At 37.5% G+C, this 27,545-nt stretch overlaps 5 protein-coding genes and 1 long non-coding RNA gene across 14 annotated transcripts; 2 read left to right on the top strand and 4 right to left on the bottom strand.

Moving 5' to 3' along the window:
- Nucleotides 1–249: 249 nt before the first annotated feature.
- On the bottom strand, nt 250–12,402 carry LOC114938722 (uncharacterized). 8 transcript variants are annotated; one of them, XM_029312780.2, is made up of 14 exons: nt 12,182–12,402; nt 11,957–12,098; nt 11,389–11,586; nt 10,581–11,316; nt 7,513–8,336; nt 6,972–7,205; nt 6,603–6,803; nt 6,083–6,508; nt 5,526–6,002; nt 4,605–4,892; nt 3,736–4,200; nt 3,386–3,522; nt 3,071–3,159; nt 250–2,925 (listed from the first exon to the last, which is right to left on the bottom strand). In XM_029312780.2, exons 5-14 carry the CDS (start codon nt 7,999–8,001, stop codon nt 872–874), a joined length of 4,860 nt encoding a protein of 1,619 aa, XP_029168613.1. In that variant the 5' UTR covers nt 8,002–8,336; nt 10,581–11,316; nt 11,389–11,586; nt 11,957–12,098; nt 12,182–12,402; the 3' UTR covers nt 250–871. The 8 variants fall into 8 exon arrangements, with proteins under 8 accessions (XP_029168613.1, XP_029168619.1, XP_029168615.1 ...); XM_029312786.2 differs by having other exon boundaries at nt 5,865–6,002; XM_029312782.2 differs by having other exon boundaries at nt 10,997–11,316.
- LOC146721417 (uncharacterized) lies at nt 3,302–4,110 on the top strand. Its single transcript, XR_014925669.1, has 2 exons — nt 3,302–3,566; nt 3,668–4,110. It is a non-coding gene; the product is annotated as an uncharacterized LOC146721417 (long non-coding RNA).
- Nucleotides 12,403–13,491: 1,089 nt separating the features above from the next.
- On the bottom strand, nt 13,492–17,685 carry Idh (isocitrate dehydrogenase [NADP] cytoplasmic). Its single transcript, XM_029312789.2, has 3 exons — nt 17,485–17,685; nt 16,972–17,377; nt 13,492–16,569 (listed from the first exon to the last, which is right to left on the bottom strand). Exons 2-3 carry the CDS (start codon nt 17,167–17,169, stop codon nt 15,358–15,360), a joined length of 1,410 nt encoding a protein of 469 aa, XP_029168622.1. The 5' UTR covers nt 17,170–17,377; nt 17,485–17,685; the 3' UTR covers nt 13,492–15,357.
- A 179-nt stretch (nt 17,686–17,864) lies between these two features.
- On the top strand, nt 17,865–22,673 carry mio (GATOR complex protein mio). Of its 2 annotated transcripts, none has more exons than XM_085486807.1 (15): nt 17,865–18,323; nt 18,585–18,779; nt 18,862–19,122; nt 19,203–19,430; nt 19,607–19,759; nt 19,842–20,023; nt 20,216–20,349; nt 20,434–20,547; nt 20,631–20,994; nt 21,070–21,208; nt 21,464–21,602; nt 21,679–21,889; nt 21,975–22,189; nt 22,347–22,430; nt 22,502–22,673. In XM_085486807.1, exons 1-14 carry the CDS (start codon nt 18,188–18,190, stop codon nt 22,426–22,428), a joined length of 2,553 nt encoding a protein of 850 aa, XP_085342933.1. In that variant the 5' UTR covers nt 17,865–18,187; the 3' UTR covers nt 22,429–22,430; nt 22,502–22,673. The 2 variants fall into 2 exon arrangements, with proteins under 2 accessions (XP_085342933.1, XP_029168621.2); XM_029312788.2 differs by having other exon boundaries at nt 17,887–17,909; nt 18,151–18,323; nt 22,347–22,673.
- LOC114938726 (uncharacterized) lies at nt 22,491–23,511 on the bottom strand. Its single transcript, XM_029312790.2, has 3 exons — nt 23,312–23,511; nt 22,851–23,037; nt 22,491–22,775 (listed from the first exon to the last, which is right to left on the bottom strand). The coding sequence occupies exons 1-3, from the start codon at nt 23,390–23,392 to the stop codon at nt 22,696–22,698; spliced, it is 348 nt and encodes a 115-aa protein (XP_029168623.1). The 5' UTR covers nt 23,393–23,511; the 3' UTR covers nt 22,491–22,695.
- Nucleotides 23,512–23,581: 70 nt separating this feature from the next.
- Nucleotides 23,582–27,435, bottom strand: LOC114938815 (uncharacterized). Its single transcript, XM_029312911.2, has 3 exons — nt 25,741–27,435; nt 24,622–25,372; nt 23,582–24,542 (listed from the first exon to the last, which is right to left on the bottom strand). Exons 2-3 carry the CDS (start codon nt 25,363–25,365, stop codon nt 23,817–23,819), a joined length of 1,470 nt encoding a protein of 489 aa, XP_029168744.1. The 5' UTR covers nt 25,366–25,372; nt 25,741–27,435; the 3' UTR covers nt 23,582–23,816.
- Nucleotides 27,436–27,545: the final 110 nt, after the last annotated feature.

The raw sequence follows: 27,545 nt of genomic DNA, 5'->3' as shown, positions 1-27,545 counted from the left end.
TGTTTGACAAAAATCATCTCGATAATTTTCTGATACACCAATTATATACAAATTTTTGTAAAATATAAATAATAACAAAAATCATGATATAAAATGTTTCAATAATGAAGCTTGATATATATATGCTTTGTAATTAATCTACTTACTTTGTTTTAGTAAATAACTGTAAATTCGGATAATTTGTTTTTCGGATATTAGATATATATATAATATATTATATACATATATCTAAACATAATATTGTATATATACATTGTGAGCATTTATTATCGTACATGATTGCGTATTGTACAGGAGTGACAGCTTGAAATAAATATTTACAATAATGATAGTCATGGAATTAACAAAATATGGCATACAATGTTATTACTTTATAGAGTATAGTCACATACATTCATTCTCGCTCAAAATGATCAAATAATGAATGTAAAAAAATGGTAAGAAATATAAATGAATAAATATAATTTGTAACAGCTCTTTAGAAAATTTAAATCTACAAATAAAAAGGCAATAAGAGCAATAATAAATGAATGATATACGAGCGTAACATTTGCCCAATACAAGTATAGTAAAAAAATTAATTTCATATTGCTATAACAAAATTCTATATATTTATTAGAAATTTAACATTAACGCGACTGATTTATCACACTCTGATTTAAATCAACCATCTCAAAAAATAAAATCAACGATTTTCGCAATGAGTACTAACTTATTATAAATTGTTCGCAAAGTCTACATCATCTATTTGTAATTTTCGAAGCAGTCTCTTGCATAGAAAAATGCACGCATTCGTCGAAAATGTAAATATCAGATTCATGAAGACGCACGCATTCGTCGAAAATGTAAATATCAGATTTACGCGGCGGGATTATGCGCGGGTTTCGCCCGTGTTCGGATCCACGATGACCTTCTTGTTGACGCTCGAGGTGCCTAGAGGATGGGAAGAGTGCGGATCGGTGAGTGGCAGGAATCTACCGTCGGCGCATTCCTTGAACAGGAGCTCCTTCAGCCGCTGCCTTCCCTTCTCCTCCTCTTTACCGTTCGCCTTTGGCACCTTCTCCATCATCAGCGTCAGCAGCTCGATAACGAGATACGACTCGGGCTTGTACAGTCTCGTCAAGTGCAACTGGATGTGGTCCTGGATGTTCTCGTCCTTCCGGGGAATGTAATCGCAGTGCGGACACGACGGAGTCATACGCTCGATGCCGTGGCGCCGCTTGTGCACGTCCATCACGTCCTTGTCGGTGGTGGAGAACGGACAGCTGAGGCAACGGATCGTATCCGCGTCGGTTTCGCCGGTCGCGGAGATGATACCCTTCTTCTGCATCAACAGCAGGCTCTGCCTATCCTGATTGGAGGTCTGCAGAGCGTTGGCGACGTTGTTAGCGGAAGACGCAGCTGTGACGGACGATCTTGAAGACTTGCGCGACGAGGTCGACGCGGCAGTTACGTCAGCGATGCCGTCGCTGTCCAAGAAGATCCGATCGTCCTCGTATTGTCTGCGGGACGCTTGCGCTTCCGCGTTTGCCTGATGCTTCTTCAGATGTTGTATAAAGTTCGCGTAGTACTTGACCGAATAGTCGCACGTGTCGCAGCGATAACGTTGCTTGGCACCGTGTAGCGTCTGATGGACTCTATATTGCTCGCGCTTTTCGAAAGCGGACGGACACTTGTGGCATTTGTAGCGCTTTTCCTTCAAACGACCATTTCGCAGATAACCCTGGTAGACAAAGTTGGGATTACCACGCATAAAGTTACCGAATTGCGGATCCGGTGGCGGTTGCACGGATCGAATTGAAGTGGAGACAGAAGGTGCGCTGGAGGTAGTTGCGGTGGTGGTCGGTAATGTCATTGCAGTCGTTTCGTTACCGCTGATTTCGTTGTGTCGTCGATGCACTACCTGATGCTTTACTAGATTCTGCGCCGTTTTTGACGAGTAGTCACAATCATTGCACCTGAATCGATTATTCGAGCCATGCAAAGTCATATGATACTCCAAAGCGTCTAGTTTGAAGTAACGAGCTGGGCATTTAGCGCACGTAAACACCTGATTATCTCCGGTCCTTTGAATGCTCGACCCGGCGTTGCTGTTTGCGCTATCGTTGATCTCGACGACGATCCAGGCGACATTGGGCGCGCCACTGTTGCTCCCCTCCTGATTCGCCGCCTCGACGCACGCCGTCGCGGGCGGCGGATAACGCTGCGAGTGCCCGTACAGAGACAACAAATACTTGGTGCGTTCTTGATACTCGCTCGAGTGTGCCTTTTGATGCGCCAGCAGATGAGTCGACTGACGCGCCGCATAAGAGCACCATTGGCACGAGTGTGCTAGCTCTGTAGTGTGATAGCGCAGGTGGATGCGCAATTCCTTCTCGCATAGGAATCGCGCCGGGCATTTGCCGCAACAGTGCACCAGACGAGAGTCGTGCAAATCAGGTTCGCTGCCTAAGACCGGAGTATGCGTCATGCCGAGTAGAGTGGCCAGATCGCTCGCCTGCTGAGAGTCGGGTCGCGTCTCGTCCACCAGACAGTGAACCGTGCCCAAAGATCCGGCGTGCATCTCCGTATGCGTGATCATGATCTCCCGACGCGTGCAGGTAAAGCTACAGTCCGTGCAGGCGATCAAAGGACCCTGAGTTGGCGTGTCTACGTGCATCGTCTCGTGGTCGCGCACCTCCGCTCGTCGCGACGAGACGTAGGGACAGTGACGACATTTCAGCATCTTCGTCAACGTGCCGTCTAGTCGAGATACCCAGACGAGCGGAGCGTCTGGGAGGGCGCGAGTGTCCAAGAGGAGCGACGGAGGTGGCGGCGGCGGTGGAACTCCACCTGGAGCAGTTTTTGACGTCGTCGTTACGTTGTTGCGCGACGTTATCTGAATCACTTGTTCTATAGACGTTTCGTCCTTTGTTCGAGAAGCTCCTGGAAAACGAAACATTTTAAATTGCGACAATTGTCAGGATAATGTTTCGATTTGACAATTGTAATTGTCATTTTAATGAAACTTTGTAATTGGCAATTTAATGAAACTTATCGACATCGGAAATTGATACTTGTTGCAATTTACCTCCTTTGGAATTTGGCGACCGGGGATCTATGTTCTGCTGATGAATAGCCATCTCTTCCCCGTGAAGTCTAATGTGCTCCAACAGTTCTCTGTGGCACAGCAAATAGTTTCATTATATATATATGTGTGTGTATATCTAATATTGTTATATCAAATTATATAAGATCATCACGTGTTTTAATACTTTTCTTTATATAAAAATAGAAAGGATTTTTCAAAAGAGCTCAAAATTGCTGATATTGAAAAACTAAACTGTTCCAGATTGAAAAGAAAACAACGTTCACGTTTGTAAAATGCGTTACCAGCGACACATACGCCTTTGTACTAACGTAGTATGGACAAAGATAGCATTTAAATATAGCCTCCAAGTTTGGCCGATGGTTCATCCTATGAAGAGACAGAGTCGCAGCATCTGGTGCCGAAAAGGGACAATCCGAGCAACCAAATGGAGTCTGTAAAAAAAACAAGTGCGTTAAATTAGTGCATTGAATTAAAAGTAAGAGAAAAGAATATTTCATGTTCTAGTTGCTCCGATATTTGTTTCTTATATTATCTCTGCTCAGGTATCTTGCATCTTCTTTCTCTTTGTTTTCATAGTACTCCTCATTTCGAGATGGAATATTCGATCTACACGAGTGCAAGACATAAAATATAATAAAACTTACCCTTTCCTCGATGGCCTCTTGGTCGGTAGACTCATAATGAGCCGTTTTGACGTGCAACAAGACGGCGTCCTTATTGAAATTTCGATAATCGCAACGTCTGCACTTCCACTGAGTGCGTTTGCTCTCGTCAGTCGTAGATATAGAGACTGAACCGCCCCCGCTAGCGGTCTGTATATGCATTGTGATCGGATTGTTTTTCAGCAGAGACTGTCCACGACTCTTTAGCGCCACTTTGAGCGGTGGAGGTGGTCGCAAACTCACGTCCACGTTATGGCCGTTCTGATTTGCCTCGCTCGACGGCAAAATCGTGACGGGAGATTGCGACGCGAGATCAATCGTCGGAACGTACTCTTTGTTTCCTCCTACGATTAACAACTTTGTTGAAAAAAGTCCATCGGATGTTTGGCTGGTCTCTTCTATACTACGTTCCTCCATACGATCCTCGTCCCACGGTTGTTGCTCCACCTAAACCAGAAAACGCATACGCCATTGTAATAAATTTCGCAAATCTCTCGCATTTCGCAAGATGTATGATGTTATGAGAAAGATAATCGTCTATCAAATTACACATCTACGTCGAAAATTTTGTATCGCGTTCTTTATGATTCTCACACAATTATGAAAAATATCGATTTGAAATCTTTTTCAAGAAAGATGGCATCGATATTTTTGCGTCTAGAATCAATTACTAAGAATATGCTTATAATGATTGTTACAATCAAGGCGTCTGAGCCGAATTGTGGTGCCGAGATTCTGTCATCCCTTTCGCGAGGCAAATGATTAATTGCCATATAAAATCGCTACTCGATGTGATACAAAACTGAATGAATTATTCTATTGTGTAAAACTATTAGGATTCATGATTTCACCTGTGCGAGATATTTGTTATACTTGGAATAATTCCGTCGACCTGTCTCATCCGTCATGAGCACTCTGGCGGTCGTATGCACTGCGTCTTTAGCCGCTTTAAGTTTAATATGTTTTGTGATGTCCCATCGCCAGTTTGAACGATACGCGCACATAGAACACTCGAACGGCTTCCGGTTTAAATGACCGACTATATGAACGTGAAAGCGACTTGCGGTGGAAGCCCAAAATGGACAATGGGGACATTTGAATACCCGCCGCCCGCTCGGATGTGTCGGACCACCTTCAACCTAACAAAAGGTTTTTCTTTTTATCGTTTAACAAACTCAGGATGGCAGTAACGAATACGTAATAAACTAGTAACAAACTAGAGAGAGATGCTCGACATCCACTACGCAATATGTAAAGCACATTCTTAATAATAAACGAAGAAGTAAAAGAAAAAAAACAACGAGCCTCTAATTATCATTCTCTAATCAACGTTTCGCGATACACAGAGCTTCTGCATGTCTCATAGCGATATGCTGTGCCAAACTAATCAACTAGTAGTTTAACAAATCTTAAACTATTTGATGACATAATAATAAAAATTATAAAATACATGGCTAAAATAAATATCCACATAGCGATAAAAAAAATTTGCTTCACATAGAATTTCTATAAACGCCCGCGTTCCACGAACAAGCTGCTCTCAGCTGTTTTTTGGCTGCGTTCAGCAGAAAAAGCAGCCTTGCAACTGTAGTAAAATTAGTGAATCCGATAGGTGTGTATGCTCAACGAATTCAGATTCACGAATTTTACAACAGTTGCAAAGCTGCTGTTTTCGTCGAACGCAGCCTTTGCGATGATTTTCGCAAAAATATCTTTTTGCGCAGTAATTTTCTTATCGTATATACATAAATCATTATCATCAAGCACTGTACCGAGGATTCAGAAGAATTTAGTCCTCTGAGTTTCGCGTCCCAATCCATTTGCGATGGGAAAGCGTATTCACCACGGTACGAGGTCATGCGGACGTCCGAGCAATTTATTTTCTCTAAACTACTATCAATGGACGACGTCGTGTCGTTGCGCGAATGGCAGCATTGCATGTGCACTTGAAGATCGGTCGAACTCTTGCAACGTCTTCTACACTTAGGACAACGTGTCGTACCCACGGATACGCTGAGCGCAGTGTGATGTGTCTGTTTGTGGCAAGCTAGCTCTTCCATGCTACTAGCTTTAAACGTACACCAGCATTTCAAATCGTTCTCGCTACTTACAGCTACCTCTGGCACGCCGTTATTATTAATCGACGTCGCTGTCGTCGTTAGTTTTTCCTTCAGTTTATCGAAGAAGGAGGCGTTCTTTCTCTCAAATAAACCGGCCGCGGTATCGAGGTCCCTCTTTGAATTCGCGACCTGAGAAATGAAACGTGGCATTGAAATAAGAAAAATCACATTTGCATTTGATGTAACGGAACAAATTGTTCCCAACCAACCTCTTTACTTCCATAGATCTTGGCCAGTTCTGTATCCCTCGCAATTTGCGCCAGCTCGGGTCTCACTCTGACTCGTGGAACTTTGAGCAGAGTCGTGTGCGGCCCGCTATTGCCAATTGTATTATTGGGCTTAGAATTAGCTATACTTAATGGAATTAATTCTGGCAGTGGTTTTCTAAGCTTGGGTGAAGCATTTGGCCCATGACATTCCGCTAAATGACGTTGCATCGCAGAATCCCAGGATGTTACAAACTGACAGCCCTTCTCTTCGCATTTCAACGCAATGCATTCGGCACTGGCCAGAGCGCTTTTCCTATCGTCTATCGAAATTAATGAATGATCCGATATGAACGAATCCGTAGAGTTGGCCGACGTGGTTGTGCTTCCAGTTTTATGAAACGCTGCTCGAAAGTCACTCGCTCCAACCTGACAGACACAAGAAAACAGGCTGATTAAACACAGACTGGTCAATGTATTCCAACGTAAAGAAAATAACAGATGTGTACTACGCCTACGTTACCTGATTATAACGTTTCGGACTATTTCGTGGCTTACGTTCGAAAGCGTTATTACTTTTGCGGTTGACGTGACCCACAGGTGGGTCGTGATGATAAGACTCATGCACCGTTAAGCTCTGACGAATATCAGCAGTAAAATTACAAGCCCGACATTTGAAAGCACCTCCACCTCCATGATTCCGCATGTGTCTTTCTAGATTCCACTGAAAAATAGCGTTAAAAGAGACACACATATAATCTATATAGATATAGTCTTAAGGTAATCGCAAAGCTTCTCTCTCTGAATCCCTGGAAAACTTGTGACGTAATAATGTCACACATATCTCTCTCTCTAGCCTTCGGAAACCAAGTAGGATTATGAAAGAACAAACCTTATACGCTGAACTAAAATCGCAAGCATCGCACTTGATCATCGGCATAGAATGATATCTAACATGCTTAGTGTAACGCGCTTTGATGTGCGTCATGTAATCGCATTTTGCGCATCGAAAGAATTTTCTTTTCAAATGATGCACTCTTTGGTGATTTTCAAGATCTTTCACGTTCAATGTGACATACGAACACGCAGGGCAACGATTTTCGACTGGATTGTGCCCGTTTTTGCCCTAAAAATTACAAGAAAACATATTCCTGCGAACTATGAGTGTGTTGTCTTTATATGAATGACTTATTTTAATTTATACATCGTCACGTAAACTTGAGACTGTGTAAATTACAACGCACAATGCTTTTTTTCCTTCTAAATCACGTATCTCGCGTATCTTTAAAGTAACTCAATCTCTCCGAAGGGAGAAAAAAGCAGAGATACATACAATGAATTCAAACAAATAAATGAAAACGAACACGAGAGCGCAAAATCGGAGACACAGTCCAGGATGAATCCGAACGGGAGACGAGGAATCCCATCCTCACCTTATACTTGTGCTCCTTCCGCAGATGTTCAAAGTAGGCCTTGATATCCGGCAGCTCTCTAGGAGGTTTGCAGCTCTTGCACTCGAAAGAAGCCCGCTGCTCGATCGTTTCACCTTCCACGGATTTCATTTCGACGTCGACGTCGACGACGACGTCGTTGTCGACGGCGGTCATGGTCACCTCCTCCTCCTCTTCCTCTTCCTCATCGTCGCCGTCCTCGTTTCCCATCGCGTCATCCTTCTTCTTCTCCTCCTCCTCGTCGCATCTCTTCTTGCTCTCTTCCAGCTGATCCTCCTCCTCCTCGTGGCTCTTCGCGAGCCCCTTTAGGTTACCTTCCGTTCTGCGCGTCCCGTCCGCGTCCGTCCTCGTCCGCTGCTGCTGCCGAGGTCGAAGCGCCCGCAACCTGGGCGGCCTTCCCGACATCTTGGACGAGAGTCGCGCGCTTCCGCGCAGATTTCTTCTCTCGCCCTTGCCTGCGGCGGACAACATGGCGGACGGCAGGCAGAGGAACGATTCGACTATATATTCACCAGGTTCGGGACGGGCCCTCGTCGATCTGCGTCATCCTCCGGGTGGTCTCCGGTCTTGGCCGACACCGGACGCGATTAGAGGCTCCTACGCGGCGTCTCCTCCTCGGTGCACCACGCACCGAGTCCGGGGCAGAATGGCCACGCTTAATTCTCGCCGCTTCCTCGAACCGCCGACACCCGCAGCGCCAAGAAAAGGAGCGATCGAAGACCTCTCTTTCGTCGGACGTCGTCGATCATCCGCGATCAGCTGATCCGACTCGGAGACCTCCTCTCTGACCGATGTCGCGCACGTGTCTGCAACAAATTCCGGTTCACGTTACCGTCACATATATCTGGAGCACAATGGAGGAAGCGATCTAGACGCGCCTCCGACGAGCCGCCATGTCTTAATTTTTTTCCCCCCTTTTTTCGATAGAGGAAATTCGCCCTTGAGTCGAGCTGCTTCTCCCTCCAACTGGAATTTTACGCGAAAGGGAAATGATTTTTCTCGACCTCCTTCTCTTTTGGTTCCGTCTTTTTGGCTTCTCGCTTTCAAAATCTGATCGCTCAGAAAACAATTAGGACCGATTTTTCTTACTTCTTAGTCAATTTACCCGGCAGGTATAGTAGTATGTCTTCGTCTCTATTTTACAACTTATGTAAAAAGAGACAAAAATATACTACCTGATAATAACAACAAGTGGACAAATCGACCTTAAAAGCCGATTGCTCCAACTTCTATTTTATAACTTTATTTGAAAAGAGATGATAAAAATATGCTACCTATATTGGAGTGACCCTCATTAAGAAATTGGAAAAATCGGCCTTGAAAATCGTGCATCTAATAAACATGCTTACTTTACGTATAATAAAAAGGTACATGAATCTTTTTTTTCTCAAAACGCAGGGAAAAAACAACGCGTCACCGTACGAGATAATTTTCGAGATACTACTTTGCGGTATCATATGCTGAAGAAAAAAAAAATAACGCCCCGCCTGGTCCCTCCCGATCTATCTGGTCTGTGAATGAACGATAAATATGGTGTTTTTTAATGATTGGTATTGAATTGCTCCTCCTCCTCCTCGCTCTCTTTCCCGATCTATTATTGATTAACGCCACGTAAATGCGCTTTGAAAGTCTCGCCGTTGTTATTGAATAATTTCTCTCGTGCAATCTCTTGATTCGAAAGAAAGCGAAGTGTGTGTAGATTTCGCAGACGTTGAACAGGAAAAAATGCGGTGACGCAAGAATGGAACAGCTGATCGGGAGAGGGACGGAATTACAATGACAGTTTTAGCATTGCCTTACCGAAAGCTGAAGATAGAGCCGTTATTGAGTAGATTCACGAGATGTTGATCGCATTTAGTAAAGTGGCTTTCACGGTCGCGAGAAATCCCAACATCGTGTGACCACCACAGAATATGACGCCATATTAATCCCGCGCTACTGTACTGTGACATGCTCTTTCTTTCTCTCTCTCTCTTGCTTACTTGTGACAGAGTATCGTGAAGGAAACACGTCATCTCTCGATGCTTCGTCTGCTCGAGCGAATTGAATTTAAGAATGACATTAAAATCTAGACGTCTTGAAAATTTTATATATATATATATATATAATCTTTTGTTTAAATTTTTGCAATAATTATTTGAAAAATTAAATACAATTATATTAAAAATATAATTTACATTGCGGTGGCTTTAAAAAATGTTATCTGTTATGTAGTCCAAGGAAAAAATATATAAATAATATGTATAATTATAATATTATAGATATAATATATTTTAAATCTTGAAAATAATGTGTTTCCTTCAAAGATCCAAACAATACAGTAGACTACATTTATCTTCTATCTTTTATCTTATTACATTAATGACGACAGCTGTTATATCGTGTCGTATAATATAAAATTGAAAAAAAAAAAAAGAAAACGTTGCAAGCTCTGCGGGGTCCCTCTTGATTAATTTTAATTCGCAAATAAAGTCAGAATAAAGTGCGCCCGCATAATATCCGTGCAACATGTTCGATTTTAGTTTCGTTCAGACAATATCCGGTAGAGAGAAACGGAGAGGAGAGCGAGTGGGCGGAAATGGACACGAAGGGTCTCGACTCGGAAAACTCGATGGGCTTGTTTACTCCAACTCGTACATGTGTGTGCGCGCGCGCACAATTTTTAGATCACACAGCCAAGGAATCATTATCGGGTAACTCCGAGGAGAGACCCGATAACTCGAATCGCTAATAAACCGACTCGACCGATTCGTCCGGATAACGATTTAACGCGCTAATCGCTGATCTCCGAGTCGAGTCCTTCCTGGAAATTAACAATAAGATTGCAAAACAAATCATAGAATCAATTAGGCGGCCATTTTGCAAGGTTGCGGTTCTTCAAGATCGAGGGGGGGATATTCTACTAGGACGAGTTTGCTTTCTATTTCTTTTTATACGCTCGATATGCTTTTTATACGGTATTGTTTCATTGATGAGAAACCGTCGAGAATTAGAACGCAAAAATTGTATGAAAATCGTCGACGAGGGTATTTTTAAAATTGGAAACAAACCTTGGTTCACCTGCGCCACCGTATGTCTGCGGCAACGAGTCTTTTGCGAGTAGGTTATCTTGCTATCGAGGCGCACGCGATCGTGGCAGCGGTTGGCGACGACGTCGACGTGACGATTAGCATCGCGTCATCATCGGCAACTATCGGCCGATCGACGACGAGGAGAAGGACCCGCCGAAATCGCTAATCGAAAGTACTATATCGGACGTTCTCGAGAAGTATTCAACAACGGCATGAAAGAGACCGTTCTCTTCCTCTTAGACTCCCCTTTTTAGAGATCCCCACCTCTCGCGCGATTGTATATCCCTATCCCTCCTTCTCTCTCTCTCTTTCTCTCTCTCTCTCTCTATCACTCTCCGGTGCTCCGACTTCTCGCGCGCCTCATGAGCGTTCTTCCGTTCGCAATCGCGATATACCTCTCGTCGTCGGCGTCAACACTGGCCGACGAAGCGGATAGCGGATCTGTAGGAAGACTACAAGGAGTCGAGCGAGCGCATCCCTTCCCTCCTCCCCTTCTGCCGCGCCCCGCGGTCGACTCGACGACGATGGCGAGGTGGCGCAAGGCTGGGCGCCATCTGCAATTCCAATTCCGACTCGTTGACTCGTAGCTGCTGCGGCCGCTTCTTCCCGTTCTTCGTCGTCGATCTTTTTCCTCGATCTCGTCTACCTGATCCGATCCCGCGTCGATCCCTCGTCGCTCGATCCTCCACCGTGAGAGAGAGCGCCTTTTTGTTTCCTAGAATGTTGGGAAATGATGATGACGATGACGTCACTACACCCGATGACCTCTAATTATGTAATATCCTACCTAGTATATTGTGGAATCCGGAATGATATCCGAGTGCGCTTTTGTTTTCCTTTCCTCAGCTGTTATCCAACGTGACATATATGAGCCTCATCTAGTATGTCCTGTATTGGATCCGGTTGGTTCCTCTCTTGCGAAAGATCTTGTTTTGTTCCACCTTTTATCTCGAAGAACTACCACCTTTGATCTAGTCTATTTTTGCTTGAAAATATATTATATTTTAAAAGAGATATCGTAATTGTTCGTTTATCATTCCATCTCGCATCGTTCATCATATTTTTATCTTCTTTGTGAATTCTTTATCTTCATCAAGAAGATAAAGAAAGTGTGAAATGATGAAAGAATGATATCTCTTCATCAATCCATTCTCTTTTACCATTCATGAAAGAATATACATTTCTGTATAATTACTTTAAATAATATACGTGATGAGATAAGATACGTGAATGATATTTCTTCCTCATTCCATTCTTTCACCATTCATGAATGAATATATATTTCTGTATAATTACTTTATAAATAATGTTCTTCATATTTTTCTTCTTTATGAAGATTAACAAAGAATGTGTACCTATATACTTAAGCACTTGGAAACGGTGTCGACGTGCAAGAACATGTCCTGGAGCATTATCGTCGTATTTCTTGTCTTCAGATCCACGCTGATTTGCGTTGATTTCGATGGTTTGTCAGCTTCGAGGGAATTTTCCGTTCGTCTGGAATTCGAAGCAAGCGAATATTGACGGAAGCCGCATGTGTTTAAGAAATATTTTTTGCGGAATAAAGTATACGTGCTTACAAAGTGCTCCAAATAATGCGTAAACATGCGGAATTTTTGCCCTCAATCCGGAGTCGATTTGTTTCGCAATAAAAATTCCAGGGAATGGCATCCTTTGTCGCAAGAATTTTCAATCTTCCAATGTCCAATGTGCGATAGAAATAAGTCCGATCGACCATGAAGAGAGGATATATACTTTTTTTCTGTATAACTATTTTTCGTAAAGAGCTCTCTTATTTTTTCTGTGGGAAGAAAAATAAAACGTATTATATTATTAGCACAATAAAAGACATATATAATTAAATGTGTAGAAATCGAGATAATTAATTAAGTATATATATCTGCATCTGGTGCGAAATAGGTGTGCATTATCATTATTGGAGAAAAAATTAATTAATTTATATATCTTCTATTTAATATATATATAACTTTTATCATTATCCTACATATCTTCTATTATATTTATGTATATATAAAAATATATAGAAGATATACATCTTAAGATATTTTTTCTAGAATATATATTATATATAACATAAAATATAGAAGATATATGCATATACTGAAGAGATGTAGAAAATATAAAAATAATTATAAAAGAGATAAATAAAATATTTGTCTAGAAAATAAAATGGTGGAAAATCCTCTTATATACATATATATAATAATTATATATATAATATAAATATAATATAATATATGTAATAAAAATATTATATATATAAATAAAATTATATAATATATAATTATATAAGAAAAAATACATATATATATAAGAATTTTCATTATCTATTCATTAGATATTATTTGCATCACGTATCACACGTTGAATGCGAACGTAGGAAGAAGCGATCTCTTCTAACGAAGCATGTTACGCTGCAACCGCTGATAACAATATTGATGTAAAGTAGCAGGGCGTTACGCAAACGCGCTCGTGCTTCTTGTGTAAAAGGAGATGTTATATACATACGCATATATGCATATATGTGTGCGTTTACGCACTTATTTACGCGCCGCCATTGAGAGAAGGACACGAGCAAAACCATAGATATATATGTATGCATACATACGGAAAAATACAAGCAAAAAAGATTAGCTGCATTAATTCACGGCCAGCTCAACTTTTTCTTATAATCATTCATATATAATTAAGCTCGTGTGTATATAATTAATTGTTGCAATTCCATTATGCTCTCTCATCGTTGTGTGCAGTCGCTCCAATTAGATATACCTTTTGTGGAGTAAAATAAATTAGTATAATTATTTTTAGAAAGAAATTAATTATTTTAGTCTGTTTTTTTTTTAAGAGAAAACTCTGAAGAGAGAAGAGAGATCGAGCAAAGTTTGTATTGTATAAGTATATAGGTTAATGAACAAACAAGTCGAATGAAACTTACAATTAGCTTGCAGTTCTATACATGTAAAGTTGACGAATTAGCATCATTAAGTATATATAGATTCATTGAGTATTTTTTTACATTTATATGGATCGCCGGAAATAAATGTATACAGATTTTGTGTAACGCTGACCTTTTTCTATATTTATACAATATATATATATATATAATAAGTTTATGGTTTTTTGTTTCTCTTTTTTCCCTGTCGATAAAATCGGCATATGTTTACATCGATAATGCAGTTCGCTTTTGACATTTCACATGACACTCATTTACCGTCCGTTGATGTATAAATGAGCGCGAATATATTTGATTATGTAAACAAAAAAAAAAAAAAAAAGCGAAGTCACAGTTGCATAATGTATATGAATTATTTATTTACCAAAGGTTTCGAAAGGTCGACGACGAATTCCGAGACGATTGTTTCTTAAATGAGTCTCCATCACGCTAATCAATGCCATATCCTTCATTTTTTGATGGATAAATTTCACGACTTAAATTTATTTAAAGACTAACATCTCATTAAAATACTTATAAATTTAATATAATTCTTCTGCGAGACGATACTTGATAGATTGATTATTCATTGTATCTACTTAAAAAATCGTGAATTATTATTCTACTTGTTGAAAATTATTGTCTTCATTTGAGCCTACTTCAATATTTTCTTTACTTTGACAGATTTAATTTGTGATATATATCATAGATCTATATATAAATAAAAAATCATGAGTTTCATTATTGCATGTCTTTCTGATAACTAAAAAATTTCAATGGTGTAAACTTCTCAATATTTATGCATACAGTTTTAATTGCATAAATTGTTCAAAATGTCAAGTAATCATCAATCGCATTTTCATAGAATATATATCTCTGGATAGCATAATGTATAATATTCCATATTCGTCCTATATGTAAAATAAGTTTAGAGCCAATTAACTGATATGAAGTGTTTTTGATAACAAGACTGTTATTTGTGACATGATAGATTGCGTGATGCTATTTTTTACAGATAATTACTGAAATATTGCTAAATTCTTGATACAAAACCTTATACATTTGGAAATGCAATTTGATCGCTTAATATTATATGTACATAAGAGAAGTATAAATTAAAAATTTTAAAAAGAAAGACTTCTATTCTTGAACAAAGAGAACCCTTCTAATTTCCAAAAAAAATTAATTTTAAATTTAAAAATTGCATTAACGCGTGTACATTTTATGATTTAAAAAAAATTTATTTAAAAATTTATACAATTGTATATATTATATATTATATCTTTTTACGTTTGACAATCTAGTACTTAAAAAAGTACTTATTGTTAAATATATATAAATGTCTTTTCTAAAATGTCTCACCACAATAATGACGACGATTAATAAAAATGAGTTTATCGTCCTCATTTTATGAAATTGAATCAATCCAATCATTGCTAAATATTGTTATTTCGCGTGTATATATTTGCGCATTATCTGCTGTATAAAAGTTAATGTAAAAAGTGCAAACACTGAGAAAAATGTAAGTGATCGATTTAACCGTGTTTCACATTTAAGAAACTAATAATATTTCCAACATAAATGAAGCACAATCATACATAGCGCGAAATTGATTTGACTATGGCAACAAAAAACCTTTGTATATAATATAATTATGCAAATATATTATATATTTATCGAAGCTTTCCTTTTCCCGTAACCATATAAAAAAAAAGCTTACTTATATTTTTCTCTTATTGCAATGCGTGTAAGAACCTAATACTTGGCCCGTAAATTCGTATGTTCTTTGTTGTGAATAACGAGTCACGCCTTAAGAGCCTTCTTCAGATTGTCGGCGAGCTTGTCCATGAACTCGAACGTCTCCAGGTAGTCGGCCCTGGTGACGTTACTCATGCCCTTGATGCATATTGCGAGATCCTTGGTGAAGAAGCCAGACTCGATGGTGTCGACGCAGACTTTCTCCAGGGTTTCGGCAAAGTGTTGCAGACGCGAGTTGTCGTCGAGCTTGGCGCGATGAAGGAGTCCGCGGGTCCACGCAAAGATGGAAGCAATCGGGTTGGTGGATGTCTCGTTGCCCTGCTGATATTGACGATAGTGGCGAGTGACGGTGCCATGGGCAGCTTCAGCTTCGATTGTACGACCGTCCGGACATACAAGGACCGAGGTCATCATACCTAGGGAACCGTAGCCTTGCGCCACCGAGTCAGATTGCACATCCCCGTCGTAGTTCTTGCACGACCAAACGAAACCACCGTCGGACTTCATGGCATACGCCACCATGTCGTCGATCAGCCGATGCTCGTACCACACCTTCTTCGCCTCGAATTGCTGCTTGTACTCCTTGTCGTAGATCTCCTGGAATATGTCCTTGAACCGACCGTCATACTTCTTGAGGATCGTATTCTTCGTAGACAGATAGAGGGGATAATTTCGCGCTAATGCATATTGGAATGAACTGTGCGCAAAGGCGCGTATGCTCTCATCGGTGTTGTATTGAGCCTGAGCGATACCTGGACCCTTAAACTCGTGAACGGTGTGTTGGATCTTCTCGCCGGAGTTGCCGGTCCAGGTGATTTCCAGCTTGCCCGGACCCGGCACCACGAAATCCGTCGCCTTATACTGATCGGCATGCGCGTGTCTGCCGATGATGATCGGTTCTTTCCAACACACCACCAGGCGAGGTATGTTCTTGCAAATAATCGCCTCTCGAAATACGGTGCCGCCCAAGATGTTTCTTATTGTTCCGTTAGGACTCTTCCACATCTGCTTCAATTTAAATTCCTCTACGCGTTTCTCATCTGGCGTTATTGTGGCACACTTGATGCCGACATTGTAACGTTTAATTGCCTCTGCACATTCCACTGTTACGTTATCATTTGTGGCGTCACGATTTTCAACACCCAAGTCATACGTATGCAGCTCAATATCCAAGTAGGGCAAGATGAGTTTCTCTTTAATGGAATCCCATATAATGCGTGTCATTTCATCTCCAAGAATGTCGACGACTGGACCAGCCTGAAAATTATATAATATTTAAGAAACGTGTATTTTTTAAAGGCAATTTTGTTAAATATAAATTTTATAAGTATTAAAGTAAAAATATTTAATTATACACAAGAAAACATATCTCAAGACGCTACATTATTTATTCAAAATACATTTATATATAGAAATTTGCTTATCGTTAAATAAAATATATATCTTGGAATACACTTGGCAATAAAATTTATACATATACAATTTCCATAATTTTCAGAGATAAAAAAATTTTATACTGAAATTGAGCAATATGGACGTACGGTCCACTTTCACCCTGAAAAGCAATCATCGCAATTTAATTGAATTATCTTCCCCCTCCATTCTAACTCGAATGACATGTCACTTCTCGAGGCACGATTGTAAGCAAGGAACACTTACCTTGATTTTCGCCATTGTTGCAAACGATGCACCGAGAATTTCTACGGATGAGGGGTTTCGCAGCAGCCGACGACGATCCAAGTCCCGAGCGAGGAGCGACCGGGACGATGACGTGACACCGTAACTGGCCGACTGTAACGAGTGTACAGTCCTTACAAAATGTGCGCACGGCCGGAGAATGCGGTGGGGCGTGAGCATGGCAGCCTTAAATATGTGTGCACCCACCTCTACCTATGTACTTTTCACTGTCCTCCTTCTTTCCCCACCTTCGCCGTCTTCGTAGTCTTCGTCCTCTTCTTCGTCTTCTTTTTCACCGCGCGCGACTTTTTATCAATCGCGCTATTAGCGATAATGACAACTTACGAGTTACGACAGAGATAACCGAAGATGGTCTTAGGTCTTATCTCTGGTAAGAAAAAATGGTACATCTCGTGAAGTTTGTACCCCGATTACGAAAATCGTAAAACAACAAATATATAAGAGAGAGAGAGAGAGACAGATAAATATACTTACATTCGGACGTAAATATTTTGACAGGACGCACGAGACGTAAACAATGTATCATGAATTTGACATTTGTTTGGAAATGTCAAATCCTGACGGAAATGATCTTACCTCGTTGTCCGTATTATTCCGTATTATTATTTCAGCCTATAATACGAGATGAAACAATATAAACGTGTTGTTTATTTCAAAGTTTATTACCGCGTTTTATCAGTATCGCGGCCATCTTGCAATGAGTTCGAATTTATAGCTCGAATTCGAGAGCGTGTTGGATTTCGTCCAATTTTTGAACGTACTTTTTCGGAACGCTAGAAATTCCCTAGCCGATGACCAATGACGATCGAATATAATTAAACAGTCGATTCCTCATCTTTCTTATTTATGTACATAGACATATGTTTATATGACATTCGGTGTTTTGATTTCGCGAAGAGGTTAGATATTCGCAGGATGAAATAAAATAATAATAATAATAAAGCATGATAAATACGGGCTATTCGAAGAATGTTTTCGAAGAGGGGCAAATATCCATAAGAAACGAGGCGGAAAAGATCTAGACGCTTTGTTGACATGTTCATTAATCATGGTCGCGCAACAATTGTCAAATCACGATATTAAATCGCATGTATACGCGTTTCGGACGAAATAATGCAAGCATTTATAATTTTATGATAGAAAATACGAGGCGATCCTTTTTCAAAGAGATAAAAAGATGAGCCGGCCAAAATGGGACGTGTTATGGTGCCCCTTTCATTCCGACAGATTCATCACGTGGGACAACGATTCCCTGTTGAGCCTCTACGAAATTGGACCTCGGGACAACACCGTGCGAGATAGTGATCAAATCTGTAAGTTTGCGATGATATATGTATCTTTGCAAATAATAAGATGCAATTTAATTCGACCAAAAGCTGGCTATTTATTTATTGAAAATAAGTACACACTATACGTTTCTACTTATTTTCAATAAATGAATAGCCAGTTTTTGGTCGAATTAAATTGCATCTTATTATTTGTGAAAATTTTATCACTGGCGATCAACAATTAATTGTGAAGATATGTATTTTTGCTCCACTGAAATAATCTCTTGCTCCTTTTGCTCTCCACAGACTTACAAATTTCTGAACACTCTGTCGCTGAACTTGTCTCATCCGTCACCATTAATAGCTATGCGAAATGCGTTGACATATATCCGCAACCAGAGCCAGATATCGTGGCAAGTGGCCACGCAAATGGAAAGATCGTTCTGAGTACCCTTAGTCCCCCGGAATTTGATTACCAGGGACTTGTCGGGAGAGAATTTTGTAGATATTATGCTTTATCGAATCGGTTTAATTGTATATTACTTTGGCATAATGTTATATGATCTTTGATCTAAAATTCTAGTTCCAAAATACATGCGGACATGCAATGTTGTTGCTTGGAATCCTGTGGACACTCACCTGATTATGTCGGGGTTGGACAAACATAGCAAAGAACACTCTGTATTGCTGTGGGATGTGCAGCATTATCCAAAAGGCTCCGAACGTTCGATAGCAGAAGCTGGCATATCAGAAACTGTACATTCCGCTGCTTGGTTTAAACACGATTCGAGATGTCTGGCTTTTGGTGCTAATAACAAGCAATTAAAAGTTGTTGATTTTAGAGGTCTGTTCGGATCAAAGATAAAATTAATACATAATTGATAGCTCATTAATTAATTCGAATGTTATGACAATTTTAATTAGATTCTGCAAAAGTGGTGAATAACACATCCACAAAGGCGGTATATAATTTGTCGGTGAATCCCCATAACAATTATCAGCTACTCTCGCATGTCGACAATTTAATCACAGTCTGGGATACTCGATGTTTTGAAAAACCAATTGTTACTATAGTATCACAAAGGCAAGTTACCAAAGTGCTGTGGTGTCCAACAAGACGCAATCTAATTGGCACATTGCATAAAGATTCAGGTATAAAATGCATTCTGCTTTTAAATTATAGTTGTACATGTATGATATATAATTACATGATTAATGTATAAATGTGTGTGTGCATAATTATGATTGAAAAGTACTCAAATTCATAAACTGTTATAACAATTGAAAAGATCAATTGAAATAAAAATATATATATTCTTATTTTACAGCGGGTTTGCATTTGTTTGATATCCAGTACTGTGGAACAGAAGATACCGAGCCGGGTGTCCTGGAAAGAGTGGTTTTACCACCATGGCGTAATCCTATAAGTTTTTCGTGGCATCTAACCGATGAAAATCGATTATTGGCCATATCGTTGCAAGGTATATAATCTTATCTTAGGATATAATTCTTGCATTTCACAAGATTACGATATTGCTTACTGGAGTATTTCTCATTTTATAGGAGTAACCGATTATACTGTATGCGAGAGAATAACACTTAATTGGTCCGCTCGATCGTGTCTTATGTGGAATTATGCTTTTAAATCATTCAAATATATAAACAGTGAAGATAGCATTTATAAAGAATTGAACGATATCTCAGTTTTAACTAAAAGACGTGCTATGCTCGAATATGGCTTGCTTGTAAGTAGATAAATAAAAATAATAAAATGTGATTAAGCCTTGAATGTTAGTATTAAATGTTTGTAACTTATACCAATATTGAGTATATTTAACATTAATTTTCCATCTTGCTTCAGATTTATATTGGCCTCTTATTTTTTCTATCTTTATATTTATATTTTCGCATACAGTTGTATGTGCATGTATTTGCAGACAGATTTAGCGCAAAATGGCGACATAGCTGAAAATGAAACTTTAAAGAATTTATGGCAATGGTTATATCTGAGTCGCTCTTTAATAGAAGACGGCACTATACAAAGCCCGGACAATAAGCATCCTGGTGTGAGGTAAACATTATAATACTTCATCAGCTATAATGTACATTTAAATATAAACGTATATCAAAATTAATATTTTCAATCTTTATACAGGACAATTCTGAAATTGGATAGTCAGCAGAACCTGGGTAATGGTTTCTTAAAGTCGGAAGTCATTCATCGTTCCTGGGTGGATATAGGTTCGAATTATACAACAAAGATTTATAGGTGATGATCGTTTCATCTATATAAATGTGCAAATGTTTATAATATAACATTTATATCTAATATAATTTTCGATATATCTATAGATCACCAGATAGAGAAAAAAGTCTTCTTCTTTGCGGTTTGCGATTTGACAAGGAAACCAATACTACATACGATAACACATATCTGGAGAAATTAGAGAGAGAAGGAGCGTACGCGAAAGCAGCGGCATTCGCGGTATTTAATCTTTGCCTAAAACAAGCTATAGATATTTTAAACCGAGGTGCCAGCAAAAAACAAACGACTATTTTGAATATGGTGGCTATGGCATTATCGGGTTTCTCTGAGGAACGTACCACGTTGTGGAGGGAATCTTGTCAGAAATCTAGATCCCAATTATCGGATCCTTACTTAAGAGCGACATTCGGTTTCTTAACAGCAGATAACGATTCTTATGAAAGTGTACTTGTAAGTATAATAAATATGTACGAATATGATTCAAATATTGGATGAAAAATTAATTAGAAACTTCATAAATCGTAGAATGAAAATGGTATGGCCGTCGCAGATCGAATAGCATTCGCCCTTATATTTTTATCTGATAATAAACTGTACGAATACTTAAAAAGACTGACTCAGAAGTTAATCGAAGAAGGAGATTTAGCAGGCTTCTTACTTACAGGTGTGTGATTTAACTATAATTTATATTTGTAAGTATACAATATTGCTGCGTCTCGCGGTACTCTTTACATTCTCTTTATCACAAGATAAATACACGCTTACGCTATTAAGTAAGCAACATTGTTAAATATTAATATCAAACATAACACAATAATAAGGATATTTTAATAGAACTAGTGAAATTAGCAGAATTGTAATAATATAAGACGCAACAATATTAATTACACACATATTAATAACATGTATTGTGTTTTAGGAGCAAGTATGGAAAGTATACAATTATTGAACAAATATTTAGAAATCACGTCGGATGTTCAGAGTTGCACTTTAATTGCAATCAGAGCTTTTGCACCCAAATTGCTTCAGGAGAACCAAGTTCAAGTGTGGATTACCAAGTATTAATTCTTTACCTGTAAACATTTATCGAATAATTAGTATTTTGATACTATGTATTAATGATCATTGTTACAGTTACAGACATCTTTTAAATGCATGGAAATTGTGGTTTCAAAGAGCTAGATTCGACATTGCTATGAGATCCTCGACGCCACAAGAGAGACCACCACAACAGATACACGTTTCTTGTAATTTCTGTGGTAAAAGTATATCTGCTTTTATGCAAGGTCTGAGCAGAACTAGAGTTCCATTTGGTAGATTAGGCGGTACACCTAATAAATTAAAGGTACATTTTTTATATATACAACTTAATGGATTTTTATTTGTAAATGTTGAAAAGGATTTTTTCCTCAATGTTCTCCTTTTTGTAGATGACAGCGTGCCCAAATTGCCGCAAACCTTTGCCACGTTGCGCGATATGTTTGATGCATATGGGTACTGTTAGCGGTTTGCAAACTGCTCCTAGTCCTGGTGGTAGCAGGAGCGAAGAATGTGATAGCAGGCTTACAGAATTCAACAGCTGGTTCACATGGTGCCTAACATGTAAACATGGTGGACACAGCGAACATATTGCTCAGTGGTTTCGGTAAGAATTCAAAATCACCTTTATATTGATGAGTCATAAATATGTTAATATTGTTAATAACATATTGAAAGAATTTATATTGGAATAAAAGTATAAGGTATGCCCAAATTGTACAAAAAAATCTGCAATGTTTATTAATTTCTATTTCTTTCTTTAGACAACATACTGAATGTCCAGTGACATCTTGCAACTGTCGCTGTTCCTCCTTAGATTATACACGCAATGCAACTGTGACATAAGAGTATGTATCTGGCATAAATAGAAATTTTTAAATATTCTTATATAATGCTGACAAGGTGTCTACAATTCTAGAATTTCTTGTACATTTATTGAGTTTAATTGGATCAATTTCATGTACAAAGGACAGTGTATCGCAATTTTCTTTATGGCATTTCCAGTTTTGCAACCATGATTTATGCCACAATAGCTAATATTATAGAATGTAAAAAGTATGAAACAGTAAACGATTTGCATATATTATAAATCTTTTCGATTCTCTTCATGTGTTAACCTTCATAAAACATTCCCTCCAACTGGTTACCCACTGCACAGCGTGTATGAACCATGGTATTGTAGCCATTTGCATCTTACAACAAATTTTAAAATTAATCAAAGAAACTACATATGAGAACATATATATGTATATTTTATTTTTACTCACCAAAATCCTTCGTCATACTTGAAGGGAAGCATACAAAACTGTTGCAGAGCATAGTAGACTTTGACTTCACGTTACCACGTACTTCCACGTAACCTGATGCATCGTTGTCGAGCGACTGGGGAAACGTCACGTTGATTCGAGTATCGTCTGTTGTTGTTATCTCTGCACTTTTGCCATCCGAACTTTTCTGCAAATTGTGTTATCGATATATAAATATTAAATACGAAATTATCCTATGAAACATTAAACAAATCAGTCAATTTGAATCAATTCTCCTCGACATTCGTCGAAGTTACACTTAAAACGCGAGGAAATTAATATTCCCTTTAATTATAATTTATTGGGTTACATTAATCATAATATTAATATTTATTACAAAAGAATGTTAATTATTTTGGTCTCAGCGCATGTTGAACGCCGGTCAATATCTTAACCTAATCCAACTTGGAATATTTTCTTACCCCCGTAATTCTACCTAATACGATCGCTTCTTGTCCGACACGTTGTCCTAATCGTTTGCCCAAAATACGTATATCTGCCATTTTTCGAAATCAATCGACGTATCTCTCGAATTTGACACTTCACGAAAATGCACAATTATCGCTGAACTGCGTAAACGAAAATCTGTTCGGCGCCAAGTGACGTTAGAGGCTACAGATGGCGCATGTGTATAAAGTTCAAATATTCAAAATAACTTAAAATATTATGTAAAATAAATTAAAATGAAAGTTTTTTTTGTTAATATTGTAGGAATTTTATTTATATTATTTATTTATTTTATTTACAATATCTCATACCTTATAATTATTTTTATTTACAAAAAGTAAATAATGAATTAGTAAATAATTGAATATATACATTTCTAATTTTATTCATCTATCATTAAAATATCGTCTATTATTTAATGCAACAATTAAGAAAAAAAAATAGTCATTTCTTATTTGTTATTTTAAACATGCATATATATCAAGAAATGTTTAATAGTGTTGATATAGTCACAATAATGTTATACATTGCCTGAATCTCTGCTATACGTTTAGTTTTACCTATGCCACATTGTGCAATAATAGGACGAGATGACAGGCGTAAGTATATCAAATAGTTTTCTTTCGATAGGCTGGGTAAGGTACCTTTTTCTATCTTGACGTTCAATGCATTTTGTATAGCTTGCACGACTTCTTCTATTATATATGCGTCATTTGTACTTGTGTCCCGTACAGTTTTTATTTTTTTCCTTATATTATAGGAAATTTTACTGGAATAAGTTTCTTCGAATGTATTATGAATATTTTGGAGTGAAAAGCCCGATCCGGTCACTTTATGTTCCTTATGGGTATATTTCCTATACAATTCTTGTTCCTTTTTTGAATTATGTACAACTGGTAATTTTGGCTTGTCAATTACACTTTCTTTTATGTCTACACCTAATTTTCGTATAGTATCCTCGAGTTCTTTTTTGGTCAATTGTTTTGAATTTAATTTATTTTCCTCCTTATTTATATTAGGATGTAAAAGTTGTAGCAATTTATTTGCAGCTTCTTGTTTGGCAATTCTTTTACATTGCGCTGTACCTTTTGCATGTAAAGATCCCACACTGGCTTCTATTGTAAAAGTTTTCATATGAGCCGGTCCACTATCGTCAACAACTTTATACAAAACTTGAACCGATAATTTTTGTTGTACACAAAATTCCTGTAAAATAAAAATTATATGATGTTAATAATTAGCCATTTTATTGTAACACATTCACTAAGTAAATTGTAAACTTTACTTGCAACAGCCCAACATAGTTAATACTAGGTCTTGACTGTTTAATATTGTTAACATTAGGACTTGACTGTTTAACATTGTTAACATTAGAACTTGACTGTTTAACATTGTTCACATTAGGACTTGACTGTTTAACATTGTTAATATTTGGACTTGACTGTTTAACATTGTTAACATTAGGACTTGACTGCCCAGCATAGTTAACATTAGGACTTGACTGCCCAGCATAGTTAACATTAGGACTTGACTGCCCAGCATAGTTAACATTAGGACTTGATTGCCCAGCATAGTTAACATTAGGACTTGACTGCCCAGTATAGTTAACATTAGGACTTGACTGCCCAGCATAGTTAACATTAGGACTTGACTGCCCAGCATAGTTAACATTAGGACTTGACTGCCCAGCATAGTTAACATTAGGACTTGACTGAGTCTCCATTCTTGATGATGATATTGGTTCACATATCTTTGTCGGTGTAGAAATCTGTACATTTTTAAATGCAACTGCAGATGATATTGAAATTTCATTATATTGGGCTAGTAATAATAACATCTTCTCTGCAGCATTTTTTTTAGCTTCTTTTTTGGTATTTCCTGAACCTTCAGCATTGAATTTTTTACACTGTACTCTATATACAAATTGATCATAAAGCCCATCCTTCTTTGTGCCCACATAATCATAAACAGGAGCATATCCTTGCTTAATTAATAATTCTTGGAGTAAATTAATTGGTGAATTTGCCATCCTAAAACTGAAAAACAGAATACTTAAAATAATTATATAAATAAAAGCAAGAATGTTTATAAAATTATATAAAAAATATAATTTTAAATAATTATATGAATAAAAGCAAGAGAGAAAGCAAATATGTTTACCATAAAAAAAGTTTTTATCGAAAGTTTCAACTATATTATACATAGTGTTATACATTATTATATATTATAATATATATCCCTAACAACACACATATCCAAAAAATGTTTAGAAGACATTTAAAGAATGTTCAGATGTCCTTTGAATATCCTTCAAACGTCTTGCAGACATGTTATGCTGTTAGAGTATTACAGTAAACAATTATAATATTCTAATAAACTTTATAGAGTTATATATAAAACTTACTTTTAATATGTTTGATGAATTATTCGACAGCTTCCTATTAACAGTTATAACTTTCTACTCAATTATTAATTTTTAATAATTGATTGTATGATGCAATTTTGTGAAATCACTTACTTTTGTATATATGTTTGCAGATTCACAATTTATTTAAGTAATACTATTATAATAATATAATAATAATATAATAATAATATAATAATAATATAATAATAATATAATGTCACTCTTATTTTGTCCGTATTAATTTTTGTACATTACACCTTCCTTTTGTCTCTTTGTTATAAAATAAGAGAAGTCCGTAGATGTAATAAAAGAAGTCGACACTAAACAAAAGATATGATGATGTGGATCGTGCGTCGATCGTACGGTCGTATTTATACAGTTTGTATAACCCGGGGAAGTCTCGTTTCATTCCCTAGCCAGCCGCACATGGATACCACCTTTAAATTTAAAACGAATGTTCTTAATTGGTTTCCACCTGACTATCGAATATTTTTCTCAGAGAAGACGTTTTGAGTCATAATCCAAGAACACTTGGGTGGAGAAATTTTCCCCAGCTGATTTCTTAATAATTATTTTGGTTTCAAAGTAATCAGCATCTGTATAATTGTACAAATAGATGAATAATGAAATGTGTATGAAATATAATTACAATTAAAAATTTTTTATAATTAAAAAAATAATGTTATGTTTATGTTTAAGCACTAAAAATGATTAAACATTAAACATTTTTGCCTAAGGAGCATTCTTACATTAGTCATTCAAGAAGCTCTGTTTGACTTATTGGTTGGTTGCTGTTGATGAAACTGGACTTTTTAGAAATTCTCTATCCGATAACCAATCAAAGCCTTAATCATCACTTACAACTACAAGCTCTGGACCTGGACAAATGACTCATTATTTGCCACACGTATACTAATGATCTTTTATCTTTCATTCGCTTTCTTTCAATATTACTTGATAATGCGCATGTACACAAAATTATATAACTAAGGAATACAATACAAGAGCAATATTAATAACAAAGGATGAAGTTTTTGCTTTTTGTTTTGAGAGCTTTATTGTCACGTGAATAACAATAAAACGACTGACAATGTCTCTCAGTCGTTAAAGAGACTGCTGCCTATATATAAACGTTTATATAAATTCAATTTCTATTCGATACTGTACTTGATCATCGTAACGCGCGTGACGCATGAGAAAATGTTAGAAATTGAAAGAAAATATACATACAAAAGCGTCATTATCTCATGTCTCTCACTTTATAAGAAAGAAAAAGTCCAGAGTGACATTAGCTCAATATGTTTTGTTTTTATAAAAGGGTTGTCTTCGGCTTTGCAGCATCAGATGCGTTCAGGAAGCTAAACGATTGTACATCTGTAAACGATTACAACTTTATTATGTAAAGTCTCATTTTCATATGAAAATTGTATTCATAAATACAAATCAATTATACTCTTATCTGATTTATCTTATCTCCAAGTTAAATATTATGTAATTTGTTATTATTATAAATATATTACATCAATCAATAAAATTTCAATACTTTTGATTAAAATCTTATCCATGTATTGCATAACACAGATTAAATCAGATATTGATCACTTGTGCTTAATAATGCACTCTTAAAAAAATAATTAAACAATTCAGATGCTAAGAATAAGTTCAATTCTGTAAGCTAACTTATTATATAATGACATTACGTAACGATTGTAACCGTCGAGCTTCCGAAATGCACCCAGTTTTTGTCCAACTTAGTCTCGCTAAAGTTACATATTTATTTACTATGATGCGGTCTCGTTTGG

Source organism: Nylanderia fulva, unplaced genomic scaffold, assembly GCF_048542155.1.
Source record: "Nylanderia fulva isolate GAGA-0341 unplaced genomic scaffold, ASM4854215v1 Scaffold48, whole genome shotgun sequence".
Classification (NCBI taxonomy): Eukaryota; Metazoa; Arthropoda; class Insecta; order Hymenoptera; family Formicidae; genus Nylanderia; species Nylanderia fulva.
Note: the sequence above shows the minus strand (reverse complement) of the source record. Positions and strands in the feature narration are given on the sequence as shown.

Coding starts and splice junctions, on each gene's coding strand:
- LOC114938722 (XM_029312780.2), bottom strand. CDS start 8,001: ATGTTGTCCGCCGCAGGCAAGGGCGAGAGAAGAAATCTGCGCGGAAGC. Junction 6,003..6,082: donor AGATCTATGGAAGTAAAGAG/GTTGGTTGGGAA, acceptor TTCATTTCTCAG/GTCGCGAATTCAAAGAGGGA. Junction 4,201..4,604: donor ATAACAAATATCTCGCACAG/GTGAAATCATGA, acceptor TTTCTGGTTTAG/GTGGAGCAACAACCGTGGGA.
- Idh (XM_029312789.2), bottom strand. CDS start 17,169: ATGCTCACGCCCCACCGCATTCTCCGGCCGTGCGCACATTTTGTAAGG. Junction 16,570..16,971: donor CAACAATGGCGAAAATCAAG/GTAAGTGTTCCT, acceptor TATAATTTTCAG/GCTGGTCCAGTCGTCGACAT.
- mio (XM_085486807.1), top strand. CDS start 18,188: ATGAGCCGGCCAAAATGGGACGTGTTATGGTGCCCCTTTCATTCCGAC. Junction 20,350..20,433: donor AATAAGCATCCTGGTGTGAG/GTAAACATTATA, acceptor ATCTTTATACAG/GACAATTCTGAAATTGGATA. Junction 21,209..21,463: donor AGCAGGCTTCTTACTTACAG/GTGTGTGATTTA, acceptor ATTGTGTTTTAG/GAGCAAGTATGGAAAGTATA.
- LOC114938726 (XM_029312790.2), bottom strand. CDS start 23,392: ATGGCAGATATACGTATTTTGGGCAAACGATTAGGACAACGTGTCGGA. Junction 23,038..23,311: donor TATTAGGTAGAATTACGGGG/GTAAGAAAATAT, acceptor CACAATTTGCAG/AAAAGTTCGGATGGCAAAAG. Junction 22,776..22,850: donor AAGTATGACGAAGGATTTTG/GTGAGTAAAAAT, acceptor ATTTGTTGTAAG/ATGCAAATGGCTACAATACC.
- LOC114938815 (XM_029312911.2), bottom strand. CDS start 25,365: ATGGCAAATTCACCAATTAATTTACTCCAAGAATTATTAATTAAGCAA. Junction 24,543..24,621: donor ACTATGTTGGGCTGTTGCAA/GTAAAGTTTACA, acceptor TTTATTTTACAG/GAATTTTGTGTACAACAAAA.